General features: G+C 41.7%; 1 protein-coding gene across 2 annotated transcripts in view; it reads right to left on the bottom strand.

Moving 5' to 3' along the window:
- PEX5L (peroxisomal biogenesis factor 5 like) overlaps positions 1–24056 on the bottom strand; it is a 690633-nt gene that overhangs the window by 46156 nt on the left and 620421 nt on the right. For both annotated transcript variants that reach the window (XM_085633878.1, XM_085633879.1), the window contains 3 exons: positions 11018–11134; positions 7949–8092; positions 2822–2892 (listed from right to left, as the gene is read on the bottom strand). In XM_085633878.1, the coding sequence (XP_085490004.1) occupies positions 2822–2892; positions 7949–8092; positions 11018–11134 (332 nt within the window). The remainder of the gene's footprint in view (positions 1–2821; positions 2893–7948; positions 8093–11017; positions 11135–24056) is intronic.

The following is a 24056-nucleotide window of genomic DNA, read 5'->3' as shown; positions in this document are numbered from 1 at the left end:
TTGTAATTTAAAACCCCCTTTAATGGTACAGTCACATTTTAGGTGACAATTCTAAAAATGCCACTTTAAGAAAGTTGCCATTTTCTTGTCATTTGGTGCCTGCAACCTGTATCCTGGGTCACAAACCTAGGTGAAGCTGGCAGTTGGTCTTTGTGTATTGCTCCTAGACAGTGAGACAAAGGGGGAATAGGTGTGACAGGATGAGCCATTTCTGACTTGATAGGGTACAGAGCTGTCCCGTACCATACTTGTACATCACAAAGCCTCTGCCCCAGTACACTCACAAAGGGTTTGGACTAGTCATTTGTGACCCCAGACAAGCTGGGGCCAGGGCAGGGAGGCAGGAAATTCCAAGCACTTCTGGGGGTGGAGGCCTTTAGACATTTCTACTACTTCAAAGTGGGCACCAGGGATAAATATTGGACACTGAGACCCAACTCTTCCCCTCGACCTGTAGAAGACTCAGAAAGACTGCTTGATTACTTCTGCCCTGCTGCCTGATTGAGAAGGACTTGACCTGCATCGTGAAAGCAGAACCACCAGAATGACTTCAAGGGCTTTTTGGCTGGCCTCAAGATCAGAGTCTCAGGGAAAGAAAAGGCTTCAACCACCCAGCAACTGGACTCTGCCTGCTGTGAGTCTTGCCCCCAAGTGGGGCCACCCCAGTACAGGACCCCTGGAATTGGGTCTGAAGGTGCGCTGCCTGCCCAGCTGTGGCCCTAGCAGACGAGTCGCAGCACAATCATCTCTTTGGGACGACCGCAACATGAACCATCTTGACACAGAATGTCGCATCGCAGCCCCGCAGCTCCTCCGAACTCTGCTGTGTGACGCATCTCAACGCAGGACCTACAATCACAGCTTAGCAGCCCATTACAACCGCCACTGTGTGACGCATCTCGATGCAGGACCTCACATCACAGCCCATCGGACCCGCCACTGTTCAATCCCACTGTGCTGGATATCGCTATGCTCTGCAACATTGATTCAAGGTACTTTTATTCAGAGGGCCTGACTTGGTTATATAATAAGTGAGGCCTGGCTCCATTTGAGCTAAGTTCTACCTTTGGGCCTGGTATGGCCCACAGGAAGATCACAGGATCTGTGGGGGTATGTTTGAAGAGTGTGGCGAGGAGGGTGCTCTTTCTGAATTGATTGGCTTGCTAGCAGACTCATCTGTCACTGACAGCAGCAGAAGGTGGTTAAATGGGCAAGCACCAGTAGGCACAGCCCACTTCTGTAACTGAGATGAGCTGTAGGAGGAGGCCTGGACAATTGCCGGTATGCATGATTGGTTGCTATTCGTGGGAGAGGGTGCAAGAGGTGATATGGGCAGGTGCTGGAGTGTGTGACTGGCTCATCTCATTTGGAGAGGCTGTGGGAAAGGCTGGGCCAGCACTGGAGTGTGTGGCCAACTCCTGTTACTAGAGGTTACTGTGGGAGTTGGGAGATGCAGACCCACATATGGTGTCCAGATGCTGTAACTGGGAGAGGCAGCATTTGCGACCACTCCTGACACTGAGCAAAGCTGCAGAAGGTGGACTTTGCCCACGCTGGAGTGAGAGAGAATATCGCACATGGTTCCCGTCCCCCAAAACTGGGGTTATAGAAATGGCACAGGAGAGCCCTTTACCCAGCAGAAGCAGATTTGCAAGCACAGTAATGGCAATAGTGATGCTTGATGTACTACAAGGTGAGTAGTTGTGCAATTTTCGGATTACAAGTGAGCGCTCAAGTCTTAGTGCACCTTTATCATGAAAATATTTCCCAAGAATTTGAAGAGAAATTAACAAACCAATTATAGACCTGTTCTTTGCTCTGCAACACATGATCAACAGGGGATTTCCTGCTTGTATCCCATTCCTCTCTATAGAATAGTGACAATACTGGCTCAATTAAGTGTGGTGGTGGTGATTGTGGGAGGAAAACTAGATCTAGGTTCTTTGTCATCAGTGTCACTTGTTTCTGCATTTTTAAAGCCTGAAACAACGGTTCACAACATCCTACTAGAATACATTCCAGACGAGATAAAGATGTGTAAGAGATACTTTGCGTGGTATTACGGTGATGCTGACTGATGGACTAACATGCACCATGCACTCTGTACCTTGCATTCCTAACACCATCTCTACAGAAACAGAGAACTATTCTCATGCTGAATAAGATGTAACATAATCATCTTACCTAGGCATTGATACATTGACTACTAGTGTCAGCAGTAATGATACCGAGCTCCAGAGATCTTATTGACGTCAGCTCTGCACCCTGCCTCCTTCACTTCCTACCCCTCATTCAAAGCAAAATGTACTGTCCCCCGGCTATGGTTTAAGGAAGAAGCTCATATTTTGATACATCAAAGCTCAACATTAAAGGTTTGGTAGATTTGATTAGCCCCACATTTGTGCATAATTCTCAAAGACATTTCCAGGGATTCACAGATGAAAAAGAGTTCTTTAGTGCTCCCTAAATCTCATTGAATTTACAGTGGTCAGACAGATTTTTCTAAAAGCAGGGGATATGAAGAGTACACTGGCTTGGGACCGAATAGTTTCTCTCTGAAAATGCATGTTTGGTTTTTAGAATTGGATGAGTTCTCTATAAGAGTATCACTGAAGGCTCCCTTCAGTTTTAATTGATTTGGGTTGTCTTACAAGTGGTTTGTTGTTGTTCCCAGCAATAATATCCTCCTGTTTCCCTTGAATTTCAACATGGAAAGTGTAATTGCAAATATAACAAGATGAAAGCCAGTGCTACCCAGTGGGAACCCATCAAGCACCTCAATGACAAACAATAACAGACTTAGTACATGGGCATCAATTACCTCTGGAGGGAGACAATGGCTGCCTGCTCGTTTTCATTCTCTGCTTGTGTTGTACCAAGATACAGCCAGGCCTGAATAATGATGACAATAATAACAAAAGACATGCAAATGTATTATACTGGTTTTGTTTTCAAGGTGTATTTATTTGGACAGTGTAATACTTTTTAAAAACAACATTATGAAATTCTATTCTAGGCTCTTCCTTCCAAGAATGTTGAAGGAATAATTCAGAGTTATCTAGCTGGGCAATGCCAACAAAGGACTCTCTATACTGAGAAATATAAGCCAGATTATTTCCGAGAGGCTAGACAGATTATTTCCAAGAGACTGGTCCACAGGAAGGATTCCAAAAATCCACACCTCTGGACTTGTTGGGGAAAAAAGATTTATTTTGGGATTACATTAAATAAGGTTCTTCCAGCATGCCCAAAGAGTACTTTAGGGCCTGATTGTTGAGTGTGTTGGTATACTTAAATTAAAGTTACTTGTATGGTGTACATTACCATCTACATCTCAAAGGGTACTTTGTGCTACATTAACACACAAACTAATTCTTCTTCTTGGGCCTTCTGATAGTGAGAATGCACGCTAGGCTTACTGGTGTTTGGAATTGATGCAGATCTATGCTATCACCTTGAGGGTACTAGATATGCCTCTAAGGAACCAAGTAGCCATTATTTGAGTAGGACACCTCCAGCAGTATCACTACTGATGATAAAAACAGTCTTGTTGCCATTTCAGCTCACGACCAGACTGCATTTCCAGATCCAGCAGCTCCTTGTGTTGATTGTAGCTGATGGTGGTTGGCCTCATTGGGTTTGCCCCACCCCCATACCCTTTATGCCTGAGTGAAGCCTGAACCCTTTCTACTATGAAGAATATTGAAGGTTCCAGAAGCACTCGTATGTCAATGTAATTTTTAAACGCTTAAGATGTACAAAAGTGCTAGCTTGGTTGTCCCTCCGTCCTCAGGTCACCTTACAATTGAAGTTTCTATAATTAAGGATAATTATAGTCCCAATCCACACTGTGTATCATGGGCAATAAACCCTTAATCCATTTAAGCCGCTTGTATTGGATGTTTTCAGAGAATTTACTGTCCTTTATTAAATTAGGCATCTTTGTGTTTCATTTTGCATCATAACAATTTCTTCGGAATGTAACAAAATTCACAGTTTTAACCATCTGTCCTTCATCTGGGGAAATTTCTTATGAAGTCTATAATGTAATTTAAGAGCAATCAGATTTACATTACAGACTTAATATGAAATTACAACTTGTAGAGGTTGATTCCGTGGAATTCCACGGAGTTACCTAAAAACTCGGCACAACGCGGTGTGCCAGAGGGCGTTGCTTCTTTCTTCGCCTCGACTAGCTTTTCTGCTCGAGCGGCAGCTTTTTCAACGCAAGCGGTAGCGGCTTGCTGTGACAGCCCACATTGAAGAAATCTTGCAGGAGGTGGCCTAGTGCTCGATTTTCTCGCTCATACTCGCAAACTCAGTTGGCGAGCCACGCTCGAGAAAAAACTCCACCACAGGGTAGGTGGCAGAGTTTTTCCGAAACTCCGTGCTCCAAGCAGAGCTCGGAGAGGGCAGGAGTTTACTGCCCACCCCTAGAAATTTCCCCTGATGTAGGACTAATTGTCCGAAATGCATTGGGAATTAAGAATTGTTACATTCAAAAGAAATTATTATGAGACAAAAATGAAACACAAAGATGTACAGAACTATGGATTTATATGGAGATCCACTTGATTTTAATATAGAGCAAAACATTCTCTGACAATATCCAATACAAGCATCAATAATTGATTATGGGCTAATTGCTGATCATACTTAGTGCGGTTTGGGATTATAATAATCCTTAATTATAGCATCTTCACTCAACCCTTTCTGCTATGCTGAACTAGAAATACTTTTCAGAATATGCTGACACATGATGGTGATATTGATTGATATTGTTGCTGATTTTAGTTATATCATACTGCTGAAAGTGTCATTCCATAATCCTGACCGGTTTATCAGCTTTGCCACCAGTACCAACAAGGTGGTAGTGCCAATATTAGTCTGGAAATAGGCATCACATTGCACCCTTATTACAAACAGAAGTGAACCTGTTTCTAAGAGAACTGTCAAAACATGTATGCAAAATTTTACTTTAAATACACATTTTTACAAGATAGTGGATTACAGCAGAGTACTGAAGACCAGGTGATCTAAAACATATACCTTTACATTTGTTTTCAAAGTTTTAAAGGAAATAGCTGAACGTTGACAGACAAAGAGGTGGTACGATGCTTCAAAAAGAATACACAGGAAGAAGATAAAACACAAGGTTTCGGCATAGGGGAATAGAGGAACAGCAAGTGGCACCCCAACAGGACGATGGGAATTCTACTCTTCCACAGAGTTTGTCTACTCTCTTCTTAGTTCAGTGTAGCTCTCTGTTTTGAGAGTAGCTGCTGCAGTTATTCTAGTATGAACTCTCCCGTAACTTGTGGAATTTTCTGGGGTATTACGGCTAGATTTCCCATACATTTTCCCTTTGTCTTTCACGACACTATTATCCAATGCCTGACCCAGAATGACACACTATGGTAAAATATGTTTCAGATTCCGGTGTGCTACAAAATAAAAAATGGCATATCTGAGCCTCACTGAGATCTGTTTCCTTCTCAATTCAAACCCCTCAAAACAGAAGTCCTCCTGAGATTCTTCTGAATTTAAACCCCTCATCTTGGCTCCTGACTGGATTGAAGAAAAGTCTTACCTCTTCTTGGCACACCTGCTTTCCCTGTGTACAGAGAAAGGCTTCATCAGATCTGCAATGCCACTTCGCCTCAAAGAAAGGAAGTGCCATGAGTTCAAATGGCAAAGAGGACTGGCAACACCTGCTTTGCCAGGAATGTCGAACTTTGAAATGCTTTGCCAAGAATGTCTGCACTTTGAAATGCTTTGCCAGGAATGTCTGCACTTTGAACTGTTTTGCCAGCAATGTCTGAACTTTGAACTGCTTTGCCAGGAATGTCTGAACTTTGAACTGCTTTGCCAGGAATATCTGAACTTTGAACTGCTTTGCAAGGAATGACTGAACTTTGAAATGCTTTGCCAGGAATGTCTGAACTTTGAACTGCTTTGCCAAGAATGTTCGAACTTTGAAATGCTGTGCCAGAAATGTCTAAACTTTTAAATGCTTTGCCAGGAATGTCTAAATTTTGAAATGCTTTCCCAGGAATGTCTGAACTTTGAAATGCCTTGCCAGGAATGTCTGAACTTTGACATGCCTTGCCAGGAATGTCTGAACTTTGAAATGCCTTGCCAGGAATGTCGGAACTTTGAAATGCCTTGCCTGGAATGTATGAACTTTGAAATGCTTTGCCAGGAATGTCTGAACTTTGAAATGCCTTGCCAGGAATGTCTGAACTTTGAAATGCCTTGCCAGGAATGCCTGAACTTTGAAATGCCTTGCCAGGAATGTATGAACTTTGAAATGCTTTACCAGGAATGTCTGAACTTTGAAATGCTTGCCATGAAGGCCGGAATTTTGAAATGCTTTACCAGGAATGTCTGATCTTTGAAATGCTTTGCCAGGAATGCCTGAACGTTGAAATGCCTTGACAGGAATGTCTAAACTTTGAAATGATTTACCAGGAATGTCTGAACTTTGAACTGCCTTGCCAGGAATGTATGAACTTTGAAATGCCTTGCCAGGAATGTATGAACTTTGAAATGCTTTACCAGGAATGTCTGAACTTTGAAATGCTTTGCCATGAAGGCCTGAATTTTGAAATGCTTTACCAGGAATGTCTGATCTTTGAAATGCTTTGCCAGGAATGCCTGAACGTTGAAATGCCTTGACAGGAATGTCTGAACTTTGAAATGCATTACCAGGAATGTCTGAACTTTGAAATGCCTTGACAGGAATGTCTGAACTTTGAAATGCTTTACCAGGAATGCCTGAACTTTGAAATGCTTTACCAGGAATGTCTGAACTTTGAACTGCTTTACCAGGAATGTCTGAACTTTGAATTTGCCAGGAATGTCTGAACTTTGAAATGGCTTGCCAGGAATGTCTTAACTTTGAAATGCCTTGCCAGGAATGCCTGAACTTTGAAATGCTTTACCAGGAATGTCTGAACTTTGAAATGCTTTACCAGGAATGTCTGAACTTTGAAATGGCTTGCCAGGAATGTCTTAACTTTGAAATGCCTTGCCAGGAACGCTTGAACTTTGAAATGCTTTACCAGGAATGTCTGAACTTTGAAATGCTTTACCAGGAATGTCTGAACTTTGAAATGACTTGCCAGGAATGTCTGAACATTGAAATGCTTTACCAGGAATGTCTGAACTTTGAAATGCTTTGCCAGGAATATCTGAACTTTGAAAAGCTGACCTAAGGGCCAGTGAATCTGACCTCTTACTGACCCACAAGGAGGCGAGGGTCCTGATACAACTGGAGTGTGCCTTTCTGTTAGTGAACCTCAGAATAGCAACTCTTGTTTTATTTTAAAAATTGTTTTCTCCGTAAACCCTTTAAAACTTTTTTTTAAGAATTGCCTTTTTATATATTTTTATCTAAAAAATTAATTTTGTATTGTTGTTTTGTTGAGGAAGATTTTGGAGATGAAATAAAGGCGCATCACAGTTTATGGTGAAGTGACCTTTGAACTTGAATTCCCAATTCACTTTTAATTCCCAATTCACTTTAGGCAAATTAAATTCACTCACCACAGATAGCCACTACACATATTAGCTGTAGGAGGTGTCTTAATCTGCAGACGCCAAATGTGTATCAGAGAAAGTGTGTATACTTGCGATCTAAAAGTATTATTTTTGGTTTTCTCCCAAATTATAAATCAACATATTATGCATCCAAAAGCTGTGGGGCATTTCTTGCTCATTATGCGTTAGTTTTATTTGTATGCTTTTAGTATTAGTCACGTTCTGCTTGATAATTCTGAAGCTGGCATGAGTTTTGCATTTTCCTAGCATTTATAGAAATCTTGTGTTTCATTGCTTTATTTTCACAAACACTGATTGCTTGATTGCGCAGCCTACACATTGACTTTAGCACCAGCTGGGTTTCTAAATCCTATTTATTTTTGCCTTGAATGAGAACAAAACATACCTCCGCGTCACAAGGGTCTTGGAGAATGGCGGCTTCCAAGTACAGCACCGTGACGGGCAAATCCCCTTCCTTCAGCCTCTTCATCCCCTCAGCAAATGCCCCGGGGCAGTCTCTGAAGGGGTTCTCCATGTGAAACGTGTAGCCCTGCATCACAAAGAGAAATTAGTCATTCAATAAAAGTCAACATGACTTACCCTAATCTCTGTTGCTGGGCAGATTTGGGCTGACATCCAGTGGTGTAGCAAGGTCAGGTGCGGAAAATTTCTTGTCATCCCCGGCTTGACAAAATGGCAAGAATATGTGTTTAAAACACATATTTTGCCATTTTGTCACCTCCCTCAGTGATGACACTTGGGGCGGCCCGCACCCATTGCACCCCACTTCCAATGCCACTGCTGACATCACATACAAGTTTTTTTCCTAAGGCAAGTCAGAAGGCACATTTCTCAAAACCATTTATTTAAACCGGGCGTGTCCAATGTAGGAGCGGGTTTTCAAGACATCCTTTTAATCTACAATTACTAACGATGAATCTAAATGGAATACTTTAAATAGTCATGACAAAAAGCTGACCCTAGCACAACAAAGGCAATTTTGGATGTATGTGAAACCCAAAGCACATTTTGAAAAACTAGAGTCAACTCCTGGGCTTGGCTCACCACGGAATATTGAATATTTAATCAATATCCTTTCAGAGTCTATGGTATTTTATCAATTGAATTTGAAAATTGTGCTTCACAATGCACTATTGCCCCATTTTTTTGACAATATTCTTGCGGGAGTGCCCCTGTCACCCCAAACCCCCCTAGAAGAGGTCTGACTCACTTGCTTTGCTCATATGCTACAATTCAGAACAAGTATGACCTTCCACCACTTTCAAAGGTCATTTCAGGACCTTAATATGGTTGACATCTAAAACAGATGTTTGCCTGTTTTGTACTGTTATATTAATCATGCAATTATAGCACTTCATAAAGGTGAAGGTCACATGACATTTCCTGGGAAGAATTGGGGTCATATGATGTCACTTCATATGATGTCATTAAGATCATAGGGTGTGTGATGTTCCCTTTGCTATCCCAGACATTTTGCTGAATCGACTTCCATGAGCAAACAATCTTAAAATTAAACATATGTTCAAAATTATAGTCTGTAAATTATATACAGCTTCTCTAAGATGAGTTAACAAGCATTATTGCAATAAAAATGTTCTATCCCAAGTGTTTGGTTGTGACCAACACAAAAACCCTAATGAACTATGGTAATCTGTGTGATTGCCTGTAACATACTACCTGTCACCAGCCTTTAGCATGGTGTAGTAACAATCCTTTAAGGTGTGTTGGCTTTAATGGATGTTTTTACAAATAAATAAGCCAGGCTTCTCCCCTTGATGTACCTCTCAATAATGAAGAGATCAGAGCTAAGACATTTGGTGTAGCTTTTCACATTGAATTAATAAAGTCTTTATAACTGACAAACACTTAATTTATTGTGCACAAGTTGGCACCTATCAGGCATGGAATATATGATGTTACAACGTAAACAATTACAACACATGCTTTTACAACACAGTTTTTACATCACAACTACCATTACATCGCATGATTTTACAACGCAAGCCATTACAACGCATTTTTTAAAACTACCCTTACAACACATATCATTATAACGCATACCATTACAACGCATAATACTTTTCGGGCAACAGTAAGGTAAGTGTTGGATAGTGTAGGGGTAAAAATTACTAATCCCACTCCAGTGAGTGCAACAGTAAGGTAAGTGTTGGATAGTATAGGGGTAAAAATTACTATTCCCACTTCAGTGAGTGCAACAGTAGGGTAAGTGTTGGATAGTGTGGGGTAAAAGTTACTATTCCCATGTACCCCAAAACTCATACCCACATTAAAACTAAAAAATCTCCATTACTTACTTTATAATACGTTGTAATGGCAGGCGTTGTAGTGACATGCGTTGTAATGGCATGCGTTGTAATGGCATGCGATGTAAAGGCAGTTGCGTTGTAACAGTTGCGTTGCAAAGGTTGTGCGTTGTAATGACTGCGTTGTAATGGATGTTTCCCATCAGGCATGCAGCCGTAAATTACGACTGTGTGTATAATAACAGTGAACAAAAAAATGAACAGCCCTTCTTAGAAGGCCAAAGAAGGATTATCACATTGCAAAATTTCAACCAAAGCATTTGTTCCTGGGGGCAACCAACACCAGAATCCTTGCCTCCAATGGCATGTTTGACATTTCACATAACAAAATACCTGTCTACAGACTTTAACACAGTGTAATGACAATAAACACTTAAGAGTCTATGGATTTTAACACATGCTTTTCATAATAAATACGTAAGCATAATTTTTCATAATACACAAATCAGGTCTGTACCTTGATCAAAGGCTTGTCACCATAACCAACTCAGCCCCGCTGTACTGACCATATGCTTTCCCACAAAGCAGCAGAGAGCAAAACAAGCATTCTTTTTGAGTGGAAAAATACAATGTCTGTCCAATCAAAAACTGTACTCAAGGAAATCAACATGTGGGCAGAACCAAAATCCAGCAGCGGCCCGTTCAGGTAAGAGCGGCGGGGCGGTGTTTGGGGGGGATTCGATAGACGGCCATGAGGGAAAATTAAATAAATCAATAATTTTCCCTCGTCGTTGTCTGTCAAAATCCCCCCACCCGGCCCCACCGCTCTTACCTGCACGGGCCGCGGCTGCCAAAACCACTCTCTCAGTACTGCTTCTGAAAACGCTTTTTTTGCTGATCACATAAGGTCCCTCTTTGGCTGCCCGCTGTCACAGCCAGGCCTAAAATCACTCCATTGTCCTGCAGCTCTCTCAGGTTCACCTTGAGCAAAGGCGCATCTCCTCAAGTGTATCGCTGTTGCCACAGCACAAGTTACACAAAACAGCACTGTTGCAAAATGTTTTTAAAAAGTGCTGAAGCTCACAAATTTAAAATTACTACAAAGACCCCAAAAATAGAAAATGGAGGCTGTCAAGTGTCAGTGGCCGAGAAACGTATTATTGCTAATGGCATCCATATTTTTCCATTACCGTCTCCCCGGGTGCGCCGGTGATTTGATTTGCCGCTTCTGGATTGTCTGAGATCCAGTTTCTTCTCGCCATCTCTTCCCACTCGGCTTCCATCTTGTCCCAAAACTCTGTGTCTGACTAGCAAAAGGAAACAAGGTTTTAAAATGCAGTTTCTCAGAAATCTGTTTTTCTAAACAAATGATATGTTTTTCTCTTGCCTTCGAAACACCAAAGGTAAATTGGCCAAAGATTGAAAAGAAAGTGAAGGAACACAAGACAAGCTCAGTTTTATTTATTTATTTATTTATTTATTTATTTATTTATTTATTTATTTATTTATTTATTTATTCATTTATATATGATGCTTTATGCACGGCCATCTTAAGCAATGATCACTAGGGCAGGGTGTTATTGAACACATCTGTGTTCAGGTACTCACGGTCCTAAAAGGGGATTAGGGCTTATGTAGATGCGCAAAGTGTTATGTGCTGTTTATTACCAGTTCTGAGTGAGGTGAGGGACCATCTCCCATGAGAGGCCAAGATTTGAATGGGTCACCCACAAATGGTAATAAATAGCATATTATTAGATGAGGGTATGCATATATGGTTTATACCTTGCTGTTTGGTCTTGTTAGGTGGGGATAAACACAGATAGTTAACGAAAACCAGGCTACAATGGGTTAATTCCATACATTTACATAAAGTCGGACTTGACTAGTACCAAAGTAATTTATCTCGCTCAAGCTACTGTAGCAGGCAATGCTTTCTCACATCATTCACACTGTAAGAACATGCAAACAGATATTTGCACTGTAGTAATGCATGTGTAAACTGCGAATATGCGTTTATTAGTACACTTGCTCCAAATAACAGGAGTTATTTGCCAATTTATTTTCAACGCAATGGCATATATGTATTATATTACGTTTGGGGGCTTTTACCATACAAATTGCAGTAGAACAAAAACCTGTATTTTGCATAGATCTGTGAAGAACGGAATTAAAATAAGAGCTGCACTACCTTAGATGTTACCAGGTGTAAACTTCTGTTTATCTTCTCCATTCTGTGGTCTACCTGAAGTATTTGAACCAGATTTTTTGGGAAGTTGCAGAAACTATGGCTTGTAACTCAGGTTATTATTAAAAACAACACCAAGGACCTCATCACAAGAGCCCCCCCTCATTCTGAGGGGGCTAGAAGCAGTTGTCACCGCCCGTATCGTAATTAATAGATCCAATTTTTTTTTGCAAATCTTTTTATTTTCAACATGGAGATCTCCGTAGGAAAATCCGTGGGGAAATGAGTCATTACCTGGAGAAAAAGACCAGATAAATACTAATAATTCCTCATTTTTAAGGGGCCTTCAGGGTTCGATTTGTAACAGCTCAACCCCCCCCCCCCCCCCCCCCCCACTATCGGTACCTCCAAGGGTAGGGGACATCCGGGCCTTTTTCTCGGCCTGGTGTTATTTTAAGTGCTTAACCACCTCCAAATTACTCCACCCCAAAAAAATATTTTTTAAAAATCCTCTTTGCTGTCCAAACATCATTACCTGAGCTTTTGATGTATTTATAGGTAGATAATTGTTTTCACACTATATGGCGAACTCATGAACTTTCCTTTGTAAGCCAAACAGGGTCTCATCTAGCACCACGGGGTTGCCTGCATATAGCAGTGTACACAGATCACATTATGAATTAGGAGGAAAGACAATTGCACATTTCAAAGTTCAGGGCAAATCAGATAGGAATGAGGCTAACCATCATGGGACATGACACAACCCTTGTTTAGGCCACTACAGATCTATATTCAGGGACGTTTTAAGGATTTTGGGGGCCATGGGCCAAATGCATTTTCGGGGCCCCTGTTGATTTTATGGTCCAATTTCAGCTCTTTCGTGCCCTTTTTGGTCAAATTCTAAATTTGTGTACATCTGATATTCAGGAATAGTGATGTGTGTTTTCAGTATTGTAACACAGCAGCAGCCCACTAATATTACTGTAAAAAATGTCAGTGACACCCTCCCATTTCTCATATGTGAGGTCCTGCATTGATCTAAAAGAAACTTTTTATATGGATGTTGCATGAAACATAAACACATTTTGTCTGCAAAGTGTCTGTCATAGACTCTCACACAGTAAAAGTAAATGATCTAAAAACGCTCTTTACAATGGTCTGTTTAACAATTATTCAAGGTCATCAGGGCAAGACTCTCTGCATAACAGAGCTGGTTCTATCAGGGGCCCCCTGAAAGGCTGGGGCCCTAGGCCAGAGCCCACTTTGCTCATGCCTTAAAACGTCTCTGTCTATATTTCGTTTGCTTTGCTCTCCTGCCGTCCACAACCTTTGTCCAGTCACCAGTCTACAATACTTTCAACCGATACGTTATCTCATAGAAATGCTCTAATGTAATTCATCAACAGCACAGTGCGACTCTATGTCCTGTGGACAAAAAACTGGTGCTGCTGAAGAGTATTCCAGGAACCAGCTGGAACTGGACATTTTGCTGTGGACCTGAACTGTAGCCGCGAGAAGCCCCCCCGCAGCTAGAAACCACGCACTGAGTAAACAGCAGTGGTGTAGGGGAACTTGAGGGGGCCTCCATGCAAAATACATGGAGGCCCCTTCCCGACCCCAGACCCAGGAGGAGCTCATATGCTAGAGGCCAGCCGCCCATGCGCTTGGGGGCTCCCTCGCACAGGGTGGGGGGCTAATGTTATGCCACTGGGAAACAGCCTTAAAAGTTTCAAGTTTTCAAGTTTATTTTTTATTTGCATAGTTCGTTAATACCATTGCAATACAAAAATATTTCATTGCAAAACAATACATACGTTTAAAACTCTATACTTCTAAAAGCATTATATTTCAAATTCTTCTAAAAACTGTACTGTAATTATACAAATTTACAAATCCAGTGTCAATTTCTTAGCCACGTTATGTCAGACTTTGCACATCTCATTTATTAGCCAAGGTATCTGATTCAAGTCCGTACATTCCTTTATATATCAAAAATTAATACGTCCAAATAAGGTGCTTACAGCTCAAAATAGGGTTCATTTGTGCCTGACAGGGAACTCCTCCTAATCCTGCATTTATTCCATGTGGCTGAGTTGAGTATGCATGCGATTTAATTTTCCATTAACTATGTTTCCGGCATTTTCTTTTCGCAAATCCTCAAGAACTTTACCAAGGAACAGGGTCAGTTCAAGGTACATTTGAGCACATCATTTACTTTTACATTTTAAAATGGCCGTTCCAAAAAAACCTTTTGTTCTGTCTGATCAAGCAGTGATGGTCATTGCTTCTGTAAGTGACAAAAACACATTCACTGTTGTTTCCTGGAGGTGACCAGACTTTATCCAAAATATTAAATAGTTTGTTTTTCGCCATAAAGTTTTTTTGCTACACAGATGATTTTCGTTTGTTAAATTATTATCTTTCCAACTAAAGGTTTGTGGACCTTTTATTTTCCTAAATGAATGTATTTATATATTCCGCATGTAATTCTTTGAGGACGGCGATGGTGCTTGACCCAAGCTACCAAGGATGAGTCAGGAAAAGCTCAAAGAAATCAGCTCACCTTTTTAAGAGTCATCCTGCACTGGGACAGCTCATATTGACACTGTGCCCTTTAGCTGGAAAATCCAGTTTCCCGCACTCCTCCTATGTGACCAAACCCCTGCTTTGTGAAATACCTCGGGATGAAGACAATAATCTTTGCTGAATGTAATGTAGTAATGACGGTGACATCACTGGTCAAACACCCCTTGCTACTACATCACTTGCCAATACGTCCCTCCACTACATCACCTCACATTGCATCAGCCTGGAGGTGGAGACCCCCAACCCAGCCCCTTTAAGGTCTTCCTTGGCACATGCGGCTTTCTGCAAGATATACTGTAACCAATCCTCTAAAATGTACACAGAGTGGGCATTGGCTTCGCCCCTAGGAGTAGTTCCCTGTTACCTCTTGTTATTGGCTGTTTGATGTATGGATTGCTTGCATTGGATTGCATGAGGGGCTGTTTCTCAAGAAACTCTCCAGGAGCACATACCATGTGCAAGGAAAGTCGAACCCAGACTGGGGTTCGGTGTAGATTTCCTTGCCATAGATCTAAATGGAGAGATGCAGAGATTGATAGAATGTCTGCTGGAGTGAACTAGTAGGGGGGACCAGCCATTCAGAGACGTCAGAGGAGTACAGAGAAATACAACATTATTTTTACCTTTACCTCTGGGATTCATATTGTCTGTTTTAACACAGTCACTGACCTGCTGGTTCCTCTACTCAACTTGCTCCTGCTGAAACCCGCCTCATTGTGTTAAGCCGTTTTTATATAGGACCTTATGTGCATATGAAGCCTTACCCAGCCACCGGATTTAAGTCAAACACCTTCCCTACTGTTACGCAGACTGGAGTTGAAATAGTAAATGATACTATTCCAAAGTCCAGCCCCCCCCCTAAGGCAAGTCATTGTAATGACGTGCCTGCTAAAATAACGCGTCGTAATGACGAGTTTGTTCTTCTGCGGACGTGCTGAAGGCATGCGTGCTAAATGCATGTGGGATTCCATCACACATTTGTTTCTCTTGACTTCTCCCTACACCCTCTTTTCCCCATAGGGCATAGCTCAAGGAAAGCTTACTCTGTGCTCCTGGGTAATACCAAAGTGGAGGTATAGAACACATCTGAGGTCACCAGCTACCTGCTTGATTCATTAAACTATTTTACATTTCAAAACTGCACGGTATAACCCATGTGATATTCTTTATATCCAGCTTGCATTGTACACAGAAAGCAATAAATGTTGTTTTTGTTTTATTGTCCCAGGCTTTTTTAATTGTGTGTGAGCCACATACAGATGTACATTTATGTGCTTGTGCACCCACACATACATAAAGGCACCCGATCCAGTTACTTGAACCAATACAAGTGTGGGAAAAACCAACAGGCTTTGCTTCGATAAAGTAATACAGTCTGTGAGCATAACGTATTAAAGCCTGGCCTACTGGCTTTGCCAATGATTCTTTTAATGTACGTCATTATCTTACTCTTTTTAATTAAATAACCTCCACCGATAACCTATTTTATATAACTTATCTTTGATAATGTCTTGCAAGTGGATGTAGTGTTCAGGCAATGTAATGAAAGAAATGTAGTGGGGGTATTCACCAAAAATGCCAATTTCTTTTCAGTATGCTACATCAGTGACTGCTTTGTGTGGAGCTTAGAGTAACCAATCTCACAATGTCAACATTTATTTATGTTGATTTTTAATCTATTTTATCAGAGAGAAAATAGCTACTCCTATTAGATCAGCCTGTTTGTTCTTTAAAGTATTTAACAAAGTAGTTCCTCACAATAAACCTGATTTCAGGTTCAGCCAATTGTTTCTCAAAGGCATGATCAAAGCTACAATTACGTCAAAGTCTCAGCACATCCCATGTGGTTTGCAGTATATATTTTACTTGGATGACAGCTCACACACAAAGCTGAAATTGATGAAAAGTGATATCTTAAATTTGCTAAATTTCACCGTCAGTCTATTATTAAAATTGTTGACATTCAGCCATATCTTATATTTTTGCAAGTCAACAATGCTGCCAGTCCATCAAAACATCCTCCATAAAACAGACTAAAAGTGACCCAGTGCATGTAGCAAAACAACCTTTTGCAAGTTCACTGACAAATTGCAGGTAACAATAATGGGTTCTAAGTTTATCTCTTTTTATGATATCCTCTTTACGGTTGGATCATGCTGGAGCAGGAAGGCTCCATATTATATTAAAAAACAATTTGGTTCAGTTTTACTGATGATATTTTGATGGCCTGTATCGGCAGAATTGATGACTTACAAAAATATGCCAACGTGAATGACAAAAATGTCAGCATTAAATTTACTATGGGATTCATCAATCATAAGATCTGATATTTGAATTTTCTTTCAAGAAAGGGTCAATACATTACAGACTGTTTAACAAACAGCCTGAAATGTGGAGTTATTTTCAAGTTACACTCACCTAATTAAACCTGAAACTAGTATCTCTTATAAGAGGATGCCAAGACCTCAACATAATTGCTATTGCTTAACTGAGGACAAATCTGCATGAGAGGAAACAACTGTACCAATCTTTCTACCCCTGCATTAAGTATTCAGTACTTATTTCCTCTAAACCTCAGGTCTATACTTGATGTCAGAACCATGCACCTCCATCTAGCAACACTGATGGTGTTCCTCTTACTTACTGTCTCTCACACTCCTTGGTGTGCAGAAGACACAGCCCTTAATATTCCAGGAAAAAGGCAATTGCACTTTAAAACTGGTGATATATTCCATTGTTTAACAGCTGCACTTTTATATAACAGGTTCAAAGATTATGTTTGTTTTTAGCATAACAAGGGCTGCATTATGTAAAGGGGTGCATGTCCCTGTCTGTGCTGTAGCACACCTTTAACTAGGTGCTCCAGGTGCAAACAGGACTGAGCGCCCTATTACAGATAATCCATTGACTCCAGGGCACCCCTACACTCATGCCGTCCCATGGTGCAGCTCATTTGTGAAAAGAGGAGCTTCTGTTAAAAACAGACACTATGTCTTTCACAGTGCAGGTGGAACCTACATGGAGAAAAGGGCCTTCCCATAGACGCCTGACTGGTCGGCGTCCCGACCAATCACAACGCTGGCATTGCAGTGTTGTGATTGGCTTAAGGGAGGGGAGGGAAGGGAGGCTGCCTGTTTCCTGTTCAGGAGAGGGGCAGAGAAGTGGAGACAATGCGGGACCGGCAAAGGTAAGTTAACTTTTTTCTTTTTTTTTTTTTATTGAACTCCCCGCGCGACCAAGCGAGTAATGCCGGCCACGACTGGGTGCGAAGTCAGTGCATCTCTGATGGCTTCTTTGCATCTGTGCTCACATCCATAATGAGACACAGGTGCAGAGGCAAAGAGGCGTATTTATGAGCCTGTTTGCGTCACTCGATGTGGTAAAGAGTGACTCAAATGAAAAATGAGATTTATGAAGACACGCAAGTCCATAAATCTCGAGTAATGTAACGCCAGGCAAATCATTGTGTGGCGTTACTCTGTCCCACTGAGGCATTCCATGGGTGTTGCGTGGGTGTTCCCATGCGACAAATAGGGATTTTGACACATTCCCAGATTTACAAGAACTTTGAAACCTGAGAATGCACCAAAAAGATACGCCTCCCGAGGAGAGGTTAACGAGGATAAATATGTTTATTTCTCCTCATTTTTTCCTCACACATAGAAAGAGGAAAACGCCTCTTAGGATGGTTTTGTGCAGGAAGGTGCTCCTGTCTGCAACACAGACACCCTTGCACCACAGTGCAAGGGGGCCTGTGTTGGCGCTAGGCAGCAGTTTGTGGGCCCGTGCAAGGAAAGGACAGGAATGCACGGTAGGGTTTGCTGAAATCACTGTATTTATTTTTTTTCTTTAGAGTTTATCACCAACACTAGGTAATTAATTAACATTTGGTTATAAATTTCAGGCACTCACATGATATTCCAGCGGACCCATACATAGGATATATGATAACATTCCGCATGTGAATGGCACATTTTTAGTTTACAATGCAAAAGAAAAATATATTAATATTCTATAAGAAGAACAAGTACACTTTTGATTCACCATTCAGATGTAGTTTTATCTCTTCGCTTATTCGAGAAGTTTAATTTTGATATCTGACGACCGTTGTAGACTGCTCATTGGTGTCTCCAGACTTTTCAGGAATTTATGCACAGTACTTCCTTTAACTCCACTGCACTAAATTTATATATATTGAATTCGATCCAGTCTTCTTAATAGAACAATGGCTTAAACATGAATAATATATAATATCATTTTAGATTTATGCAGTAGGCTGTGTATAAATAGAAGACAGCGCTTCCCCTTGCTGCTGCTGACGTCTATCGGGTTTACCAAGACTGTGGACTCTCAAACCTGAGCAGAAGCTGGTTGGTCTGGACCAGTTGAATCAGTGTCAGGAGTTACCACACCATGGCCCACAGTCTTGGCAAGCAGGTCAAGTTTTGTGAATGACTGAGCTCAGTCAGCTGCTGTAGCACACAGCACACGCTCAGATGTGGAGAGCCTGGGGGGTGGAGTTAGCGCCCTACCGCGATCCCAGCTTTCCACATTGTCACATTACGAGAGAGAATACAACCTCGGCCTGGTTGTGCAGCGGACGTTGTTCACACTGTGGGCCTCATTTACAACTTTTGGCATTGACCCATCTCATTGTTGTTTCACTAAGATTTTACATAATTCATGCAGTATTCATCTGATAACAAGGTGCTTTGCCCCCTACATTTCGACTTGCTTGAGAGTGGGGCCAAAGATTTGATTGGTTCCTCCCGACATCATATAGTAGCGTCGAGTATCAACCATTACAACAAGGGGCCGTTAAATAGTGGTGATTTTAGGTAAAAGTGTGGAAGTAACCAAACCTCATTAAATCCATTTATTCCTAGTTTACCTATTAGTCTCCATTCTATTCATTATACAGTCATTCACACATCTATTCTTCTCCCATCACCTTTATTTCTTCTCCATCCTCTATTTTCTTCAAAGCTATAAATTATCTAGTTTCCCGTTTTCTTTTTTCTTTTCCTTTCCTACCCTCCACAAAAAAGTATGAAAATTCATAAAATGCTATTTATGTTTCAGTGCAACATTACCTCTTTGATCTTTTATGACATTTGATTTATTCTGTATGACAGCTACAATTGCATTTTATGCACTTTTTCTTTCTTTTTCTTCTTTCTTTCATCTATTTTCCCCAAATACGTATATTCCTCTTTTCTTCATGACTTGTTTTATATTACGGTTATTCATTTTTGTTACTGTAGTTTTCCTTGTTTATTTTTCAATAAAGCATTTCAAACTTTAAAAAAAAAATAGTGGTGATTTAAATTCACAACTGCGGCTGAACGGAGACCTCTATTTGTTTCTAATCAAAATAAATTAGGTAGGGCAAAGATCTCAAACAAAATCTTTGGAGACAAAAAAGCTCATAGCGTTACATACCTAAATATTAATTTCAGGAGTAATGTTACGGTAAACTATAGCGGTGAAGTCTTCATGCTATTTTTAAGACTGAGACTAGGCTATGCGTATTAGAAAAAATGTGGGAATACTGTAGGAAATATATAGGGGACAAGTTAATTGTGTGGGCAGTGTATTGGCCCTCCTTAAAACATTTTTAAATCTATAATTTATTAAGAAATCCTGATAATTAAGTTCAGTGTAATTGATAGGAACACATATTTTTGCTCCAGAGATTATCCAATTGTGATTAATCTGAAAGTGATTATTTGGTCTGAGAAAATGGAAGGCGCTTAACACAGTCACAACCAGCTCTGGTCATGCAATGTTACCTCGTAGTGTTTGTGTGGGACTCACTGCTCTTTCAACTCAATTTTAAGTACCCTGAGAGGGCTGCAGCAGAGGGGGCTGGGCCACTTAGAAGCAATGCATGCCAATACCACACTCTATAGCGCGGGCGTAGCGTATAGCGAGTGAAAGTAGGTCACGTAAAAGATGTCAAGTGAAAGATGTTACAACCTCGTTCCCAGTATAGGGAGGCCCTCCTCAGAAGGAGGCAGGCTCAGAGTTGAGTCACATTTCTCTGGCTTTCAGGGGCCCTGTACCCTCAGGACTGCATAGGGAAAGAGATGACAGGGATGGACCTCAACACAGGGGATATGGAGTCTGGCATGGGTACCGTTGCCACCAGGCATCAGCTATTCCTCAACCTGTGCACCATCCTAACCCATCCGAAGAAACCATGGGCCACAGGGAGGCAGTGGTCACAGGGAGAGCATGGCCACTGTCATTCATGTGCTCCTCCCATCTCTATGCACACTGCTCACCCTATGCCACCTGTCAATCATGTTGGTGTCCCTCTTATCCTGTGACCAGAGGCATGTGGCTTCCAGTGAGCACACTACTGGCACCATCATAAGCCAGGATGCACATGAATGCAGGCTCAGCATTGATTTTCTTTGGAATCACAAGAAATGTACTGTACAAATGTTCTCCCAGAAGGAACCTGTTAGACATGGCATCTTTGGTGTGGTTTCCCCTGACTTTTTGCCTCTACCTCATGTATTTTTGATGCTGTGCCGGGTTTCATTTTGGCTGGCTTAGATGCTTTGGGCACTTTGCCACTGCTGATCAGTGTCAAAGTGCCAGTGCTCAATGTGTAAATTATTATTACAATTGGTTCTCCCGGATTGGCATATTTGATTTACTGGTAAGCCCCTAGTAAAGTGCACTGAGAGTGCCTGTAACTCAAATGCTACTAGTGGGCCTGCAGCACTGATTGTGCCACCCACATGAGTAGCCCTGAAAAGGTATCTCAGACCGGCCACTGCACTGTCTGTGCGCAGTTTGAAACTGTCATGTCGACCTGGCAAGTGCACCCACTTGCCAAACCCTAATCTTCCCTTTTCTTACATGTAAGGCACCCCTATGGTAGTCCCAAGATACCCCCATCGTCAGGGTGCAGTGTATGTAAAACATGTACTGGTGTGTGTGACATGTCCTGATAGTGAAATACAGTGTATTTCGTTTTCACTATTGAAAAGCTATCTGCCCCATAGGATAACATGGGAGATGCTTTTTAACATCTTACAAGTATAAATTCCCATTTGGAAAAGATAGAGAAATAAAGTTTAGGCTCTCTGACCTAAGCAATTTAATAACACAACTTTTAGTAAAGATGGTTTTCAAATTCTGTGTTTGAAAAAGGCACTTTTAGAAAGTAGGTATTTTCTCGTTTAACTATTCTGTGTGCCTCTGCCTGTTTGTGGAGTGACTGTCTGGTTTTGGAGTGACAGGGACTGGGGATGTGTATTCACTGTAGACAGCCACTGTGGCGGGGTGGGGGGGTGGGGGGGGGGGGTTGAGGTGTGCCTGTCCCTTTTTGGATGACTCTGAGCTGAGCGGAATGGGGCTTGGCTGCGTTTAGAGTGGTGGAAGGAGTTTTCCTTGCACCTGAATAGGGCCTGTCTCCCTTGCACAATGCTGTCTCCACCCCCTGAGGTAATACTGCACCAGTGAGGACAGAACTGGTTTGGACTGGGCTCAGAGACCCTGGTACAAAGTAAGAACAAAGACAAAATGGGGTATAAGTAGTGGACCTTAAACCCCAGAACTTTAGATCACTTCTGGACTCAAGAGGAACCTTAGCCAAGGAGACGAGCTGGAGAGCTGTGAGGAGGAGTACTGCCCCTTTGCTATGTGCTGTGTGGAGTTGGCCTGCAGTTGCTGCTTCTGCCAAGGAACACACAAAGACTTGAACTTTGCTGTGAACCTGCTTGAAGAAGAGTCTCCAAGGGCCTGTGTGTGCTGGTCTTCTGTTCTGAAGTTTCAAGGACACAAAGACTTCACCCCAGTTCCCCTGAACTCTACTGCTGAGAGTTCTGACCTGCCAGGCAGTAACTGTTTCAGTTTGGGGCATCTGGAGGTTGTTCCTGCTGTTGGGAGCTGGAAGAAACCTGAGAGAAGCAAGAAAGCCTGTCTTCGATGCCGTCAGCGATGCCGCTGTGATGCCGCGACCTGCACTGAGGCCAGGGGCACCGCTCGTGAAGTGCAGGACGCACCACCCGGCCTGCACCGCAGCTACGACACCTCTAGACACCTGCCGTTATCAGCCATGCCCAACGCCAGCGCTCGCACCTACTTAGTCACCGCCAGCACCTGCAACCTGTTATCATGGCACGGATAACCGCTGAGGGTGACTTGCAAATCTTGCCGACTTCGTATCGCCTCACCGGAACCAACTGCTCACCGTTGTCGCAACTGACATCCCCTTTCCTGGTTCGACACATCGCCTCTTCACAGACACAACACCTTGCCTCCCCGTGGTAGCCAGGGCGCCGGCCTCAACCTCAGCACCGACACCTCACCTCCACAATGCAATGCATTGTCATAGACTTTGTTATCCAAAGGTACTGTTTGTTTAGGGACTGTGTGACTCAGTGCCAGACGATGCGCACCTCGCGGTCGGCACCGTACTTTGGATTTATTGCTGTCACGACATTGCAATAGCCCAAGGCTATTTGCTTTCTACAGGCTTTATTCTTGAAATTACTATTTTGAAGTGCTATTTTACTACATGTATGTTGGATTTCTGTTGTTTTGGTCTTGTTGAGTTTAGATAAAGATACTTTATTTTTCTAAACCGGTATGGTGTCCATTTGTGGTGTTATCACTGTATCACTGTGTGTTTTCAGTACAAATACTTTACACATTGCATTTGGGATAAACCTGTCTGCTCGTGCCAAGCTACCAAGGGGGTGAGCAGGGTTATCTAAAGTGTGTATCCCCCTTATCCTGACTAGAAGCAAGGGCCCCTATTTGGACAACTAGAGACCCCCATTTCTTACAGAACCAAAGGAAACATTGTGCTAGAAATGCTTTTATTAGAGTCTCTACAAAACTATTAATGATATTTGAACATAAAGAAAATTAATTTTTCTGTATTTTCTACACTACAAGATGGTCAGAGTAAAAAAGAATTCAGCAATCCTGATTGACACGATTTTTCAGATACCTCCTTGCTTTTTTGAGAAATAGATCCCTAAATATTTATGTTAAGTGATCAATTTAAGTGTTTGCATGGCAGTAATGTCTATGTAAAACAAGATTTGCAACAACAAAACATTTATATTTTGGTCCCCAGGCTTTTTCTAACAGGGGAATCTCGAACAAGGATGGTTTGGCTATGGAACCCAGAAGATGCGTTGAACATTGTGTATAGATGGTTTATAACTTGAGTTTGTGTAATGAACCAAGGTATATGTAGGCTATTTTAAAAAAGAAATTCAATCTCTTTTAGTGCTTTTGTTGTGGCCAAGTGGTGTCAGCTCTTAGCATAAATCTGTATTAGTGTATTTTTTACTGACAATAGAATTTGGAAACACAAAAAGGCAATTACTGACCAGTGTTTCTGAGTTTTGTTGTCAGCAAAAAAACATACACTAACCTGTATATATTTCAAGCTAATGCAACACACAGATCCCTCCTGTGCCGGC

The sequence above is a fragment of the Triturus cristatus genome, chromosome 11 (genome assembly GCF_964204655.1).
Source record: "Triturus cristatus chromosome 11, aTriCri1.1, whole genome shotgun sequence".
Classification (NCBI taxonomy): domain Eukaryota; kingdom Metazoa; phylum Chordata; class Amphibia; order Caudata; family Salamandridae; genus Triturus; species Triturus cristatus.
The sequence above is the reverse complement of the archived record's forward strand: the minus strand, read 5'-3'. Positions and strand labels throughout refer to the sequence as shown.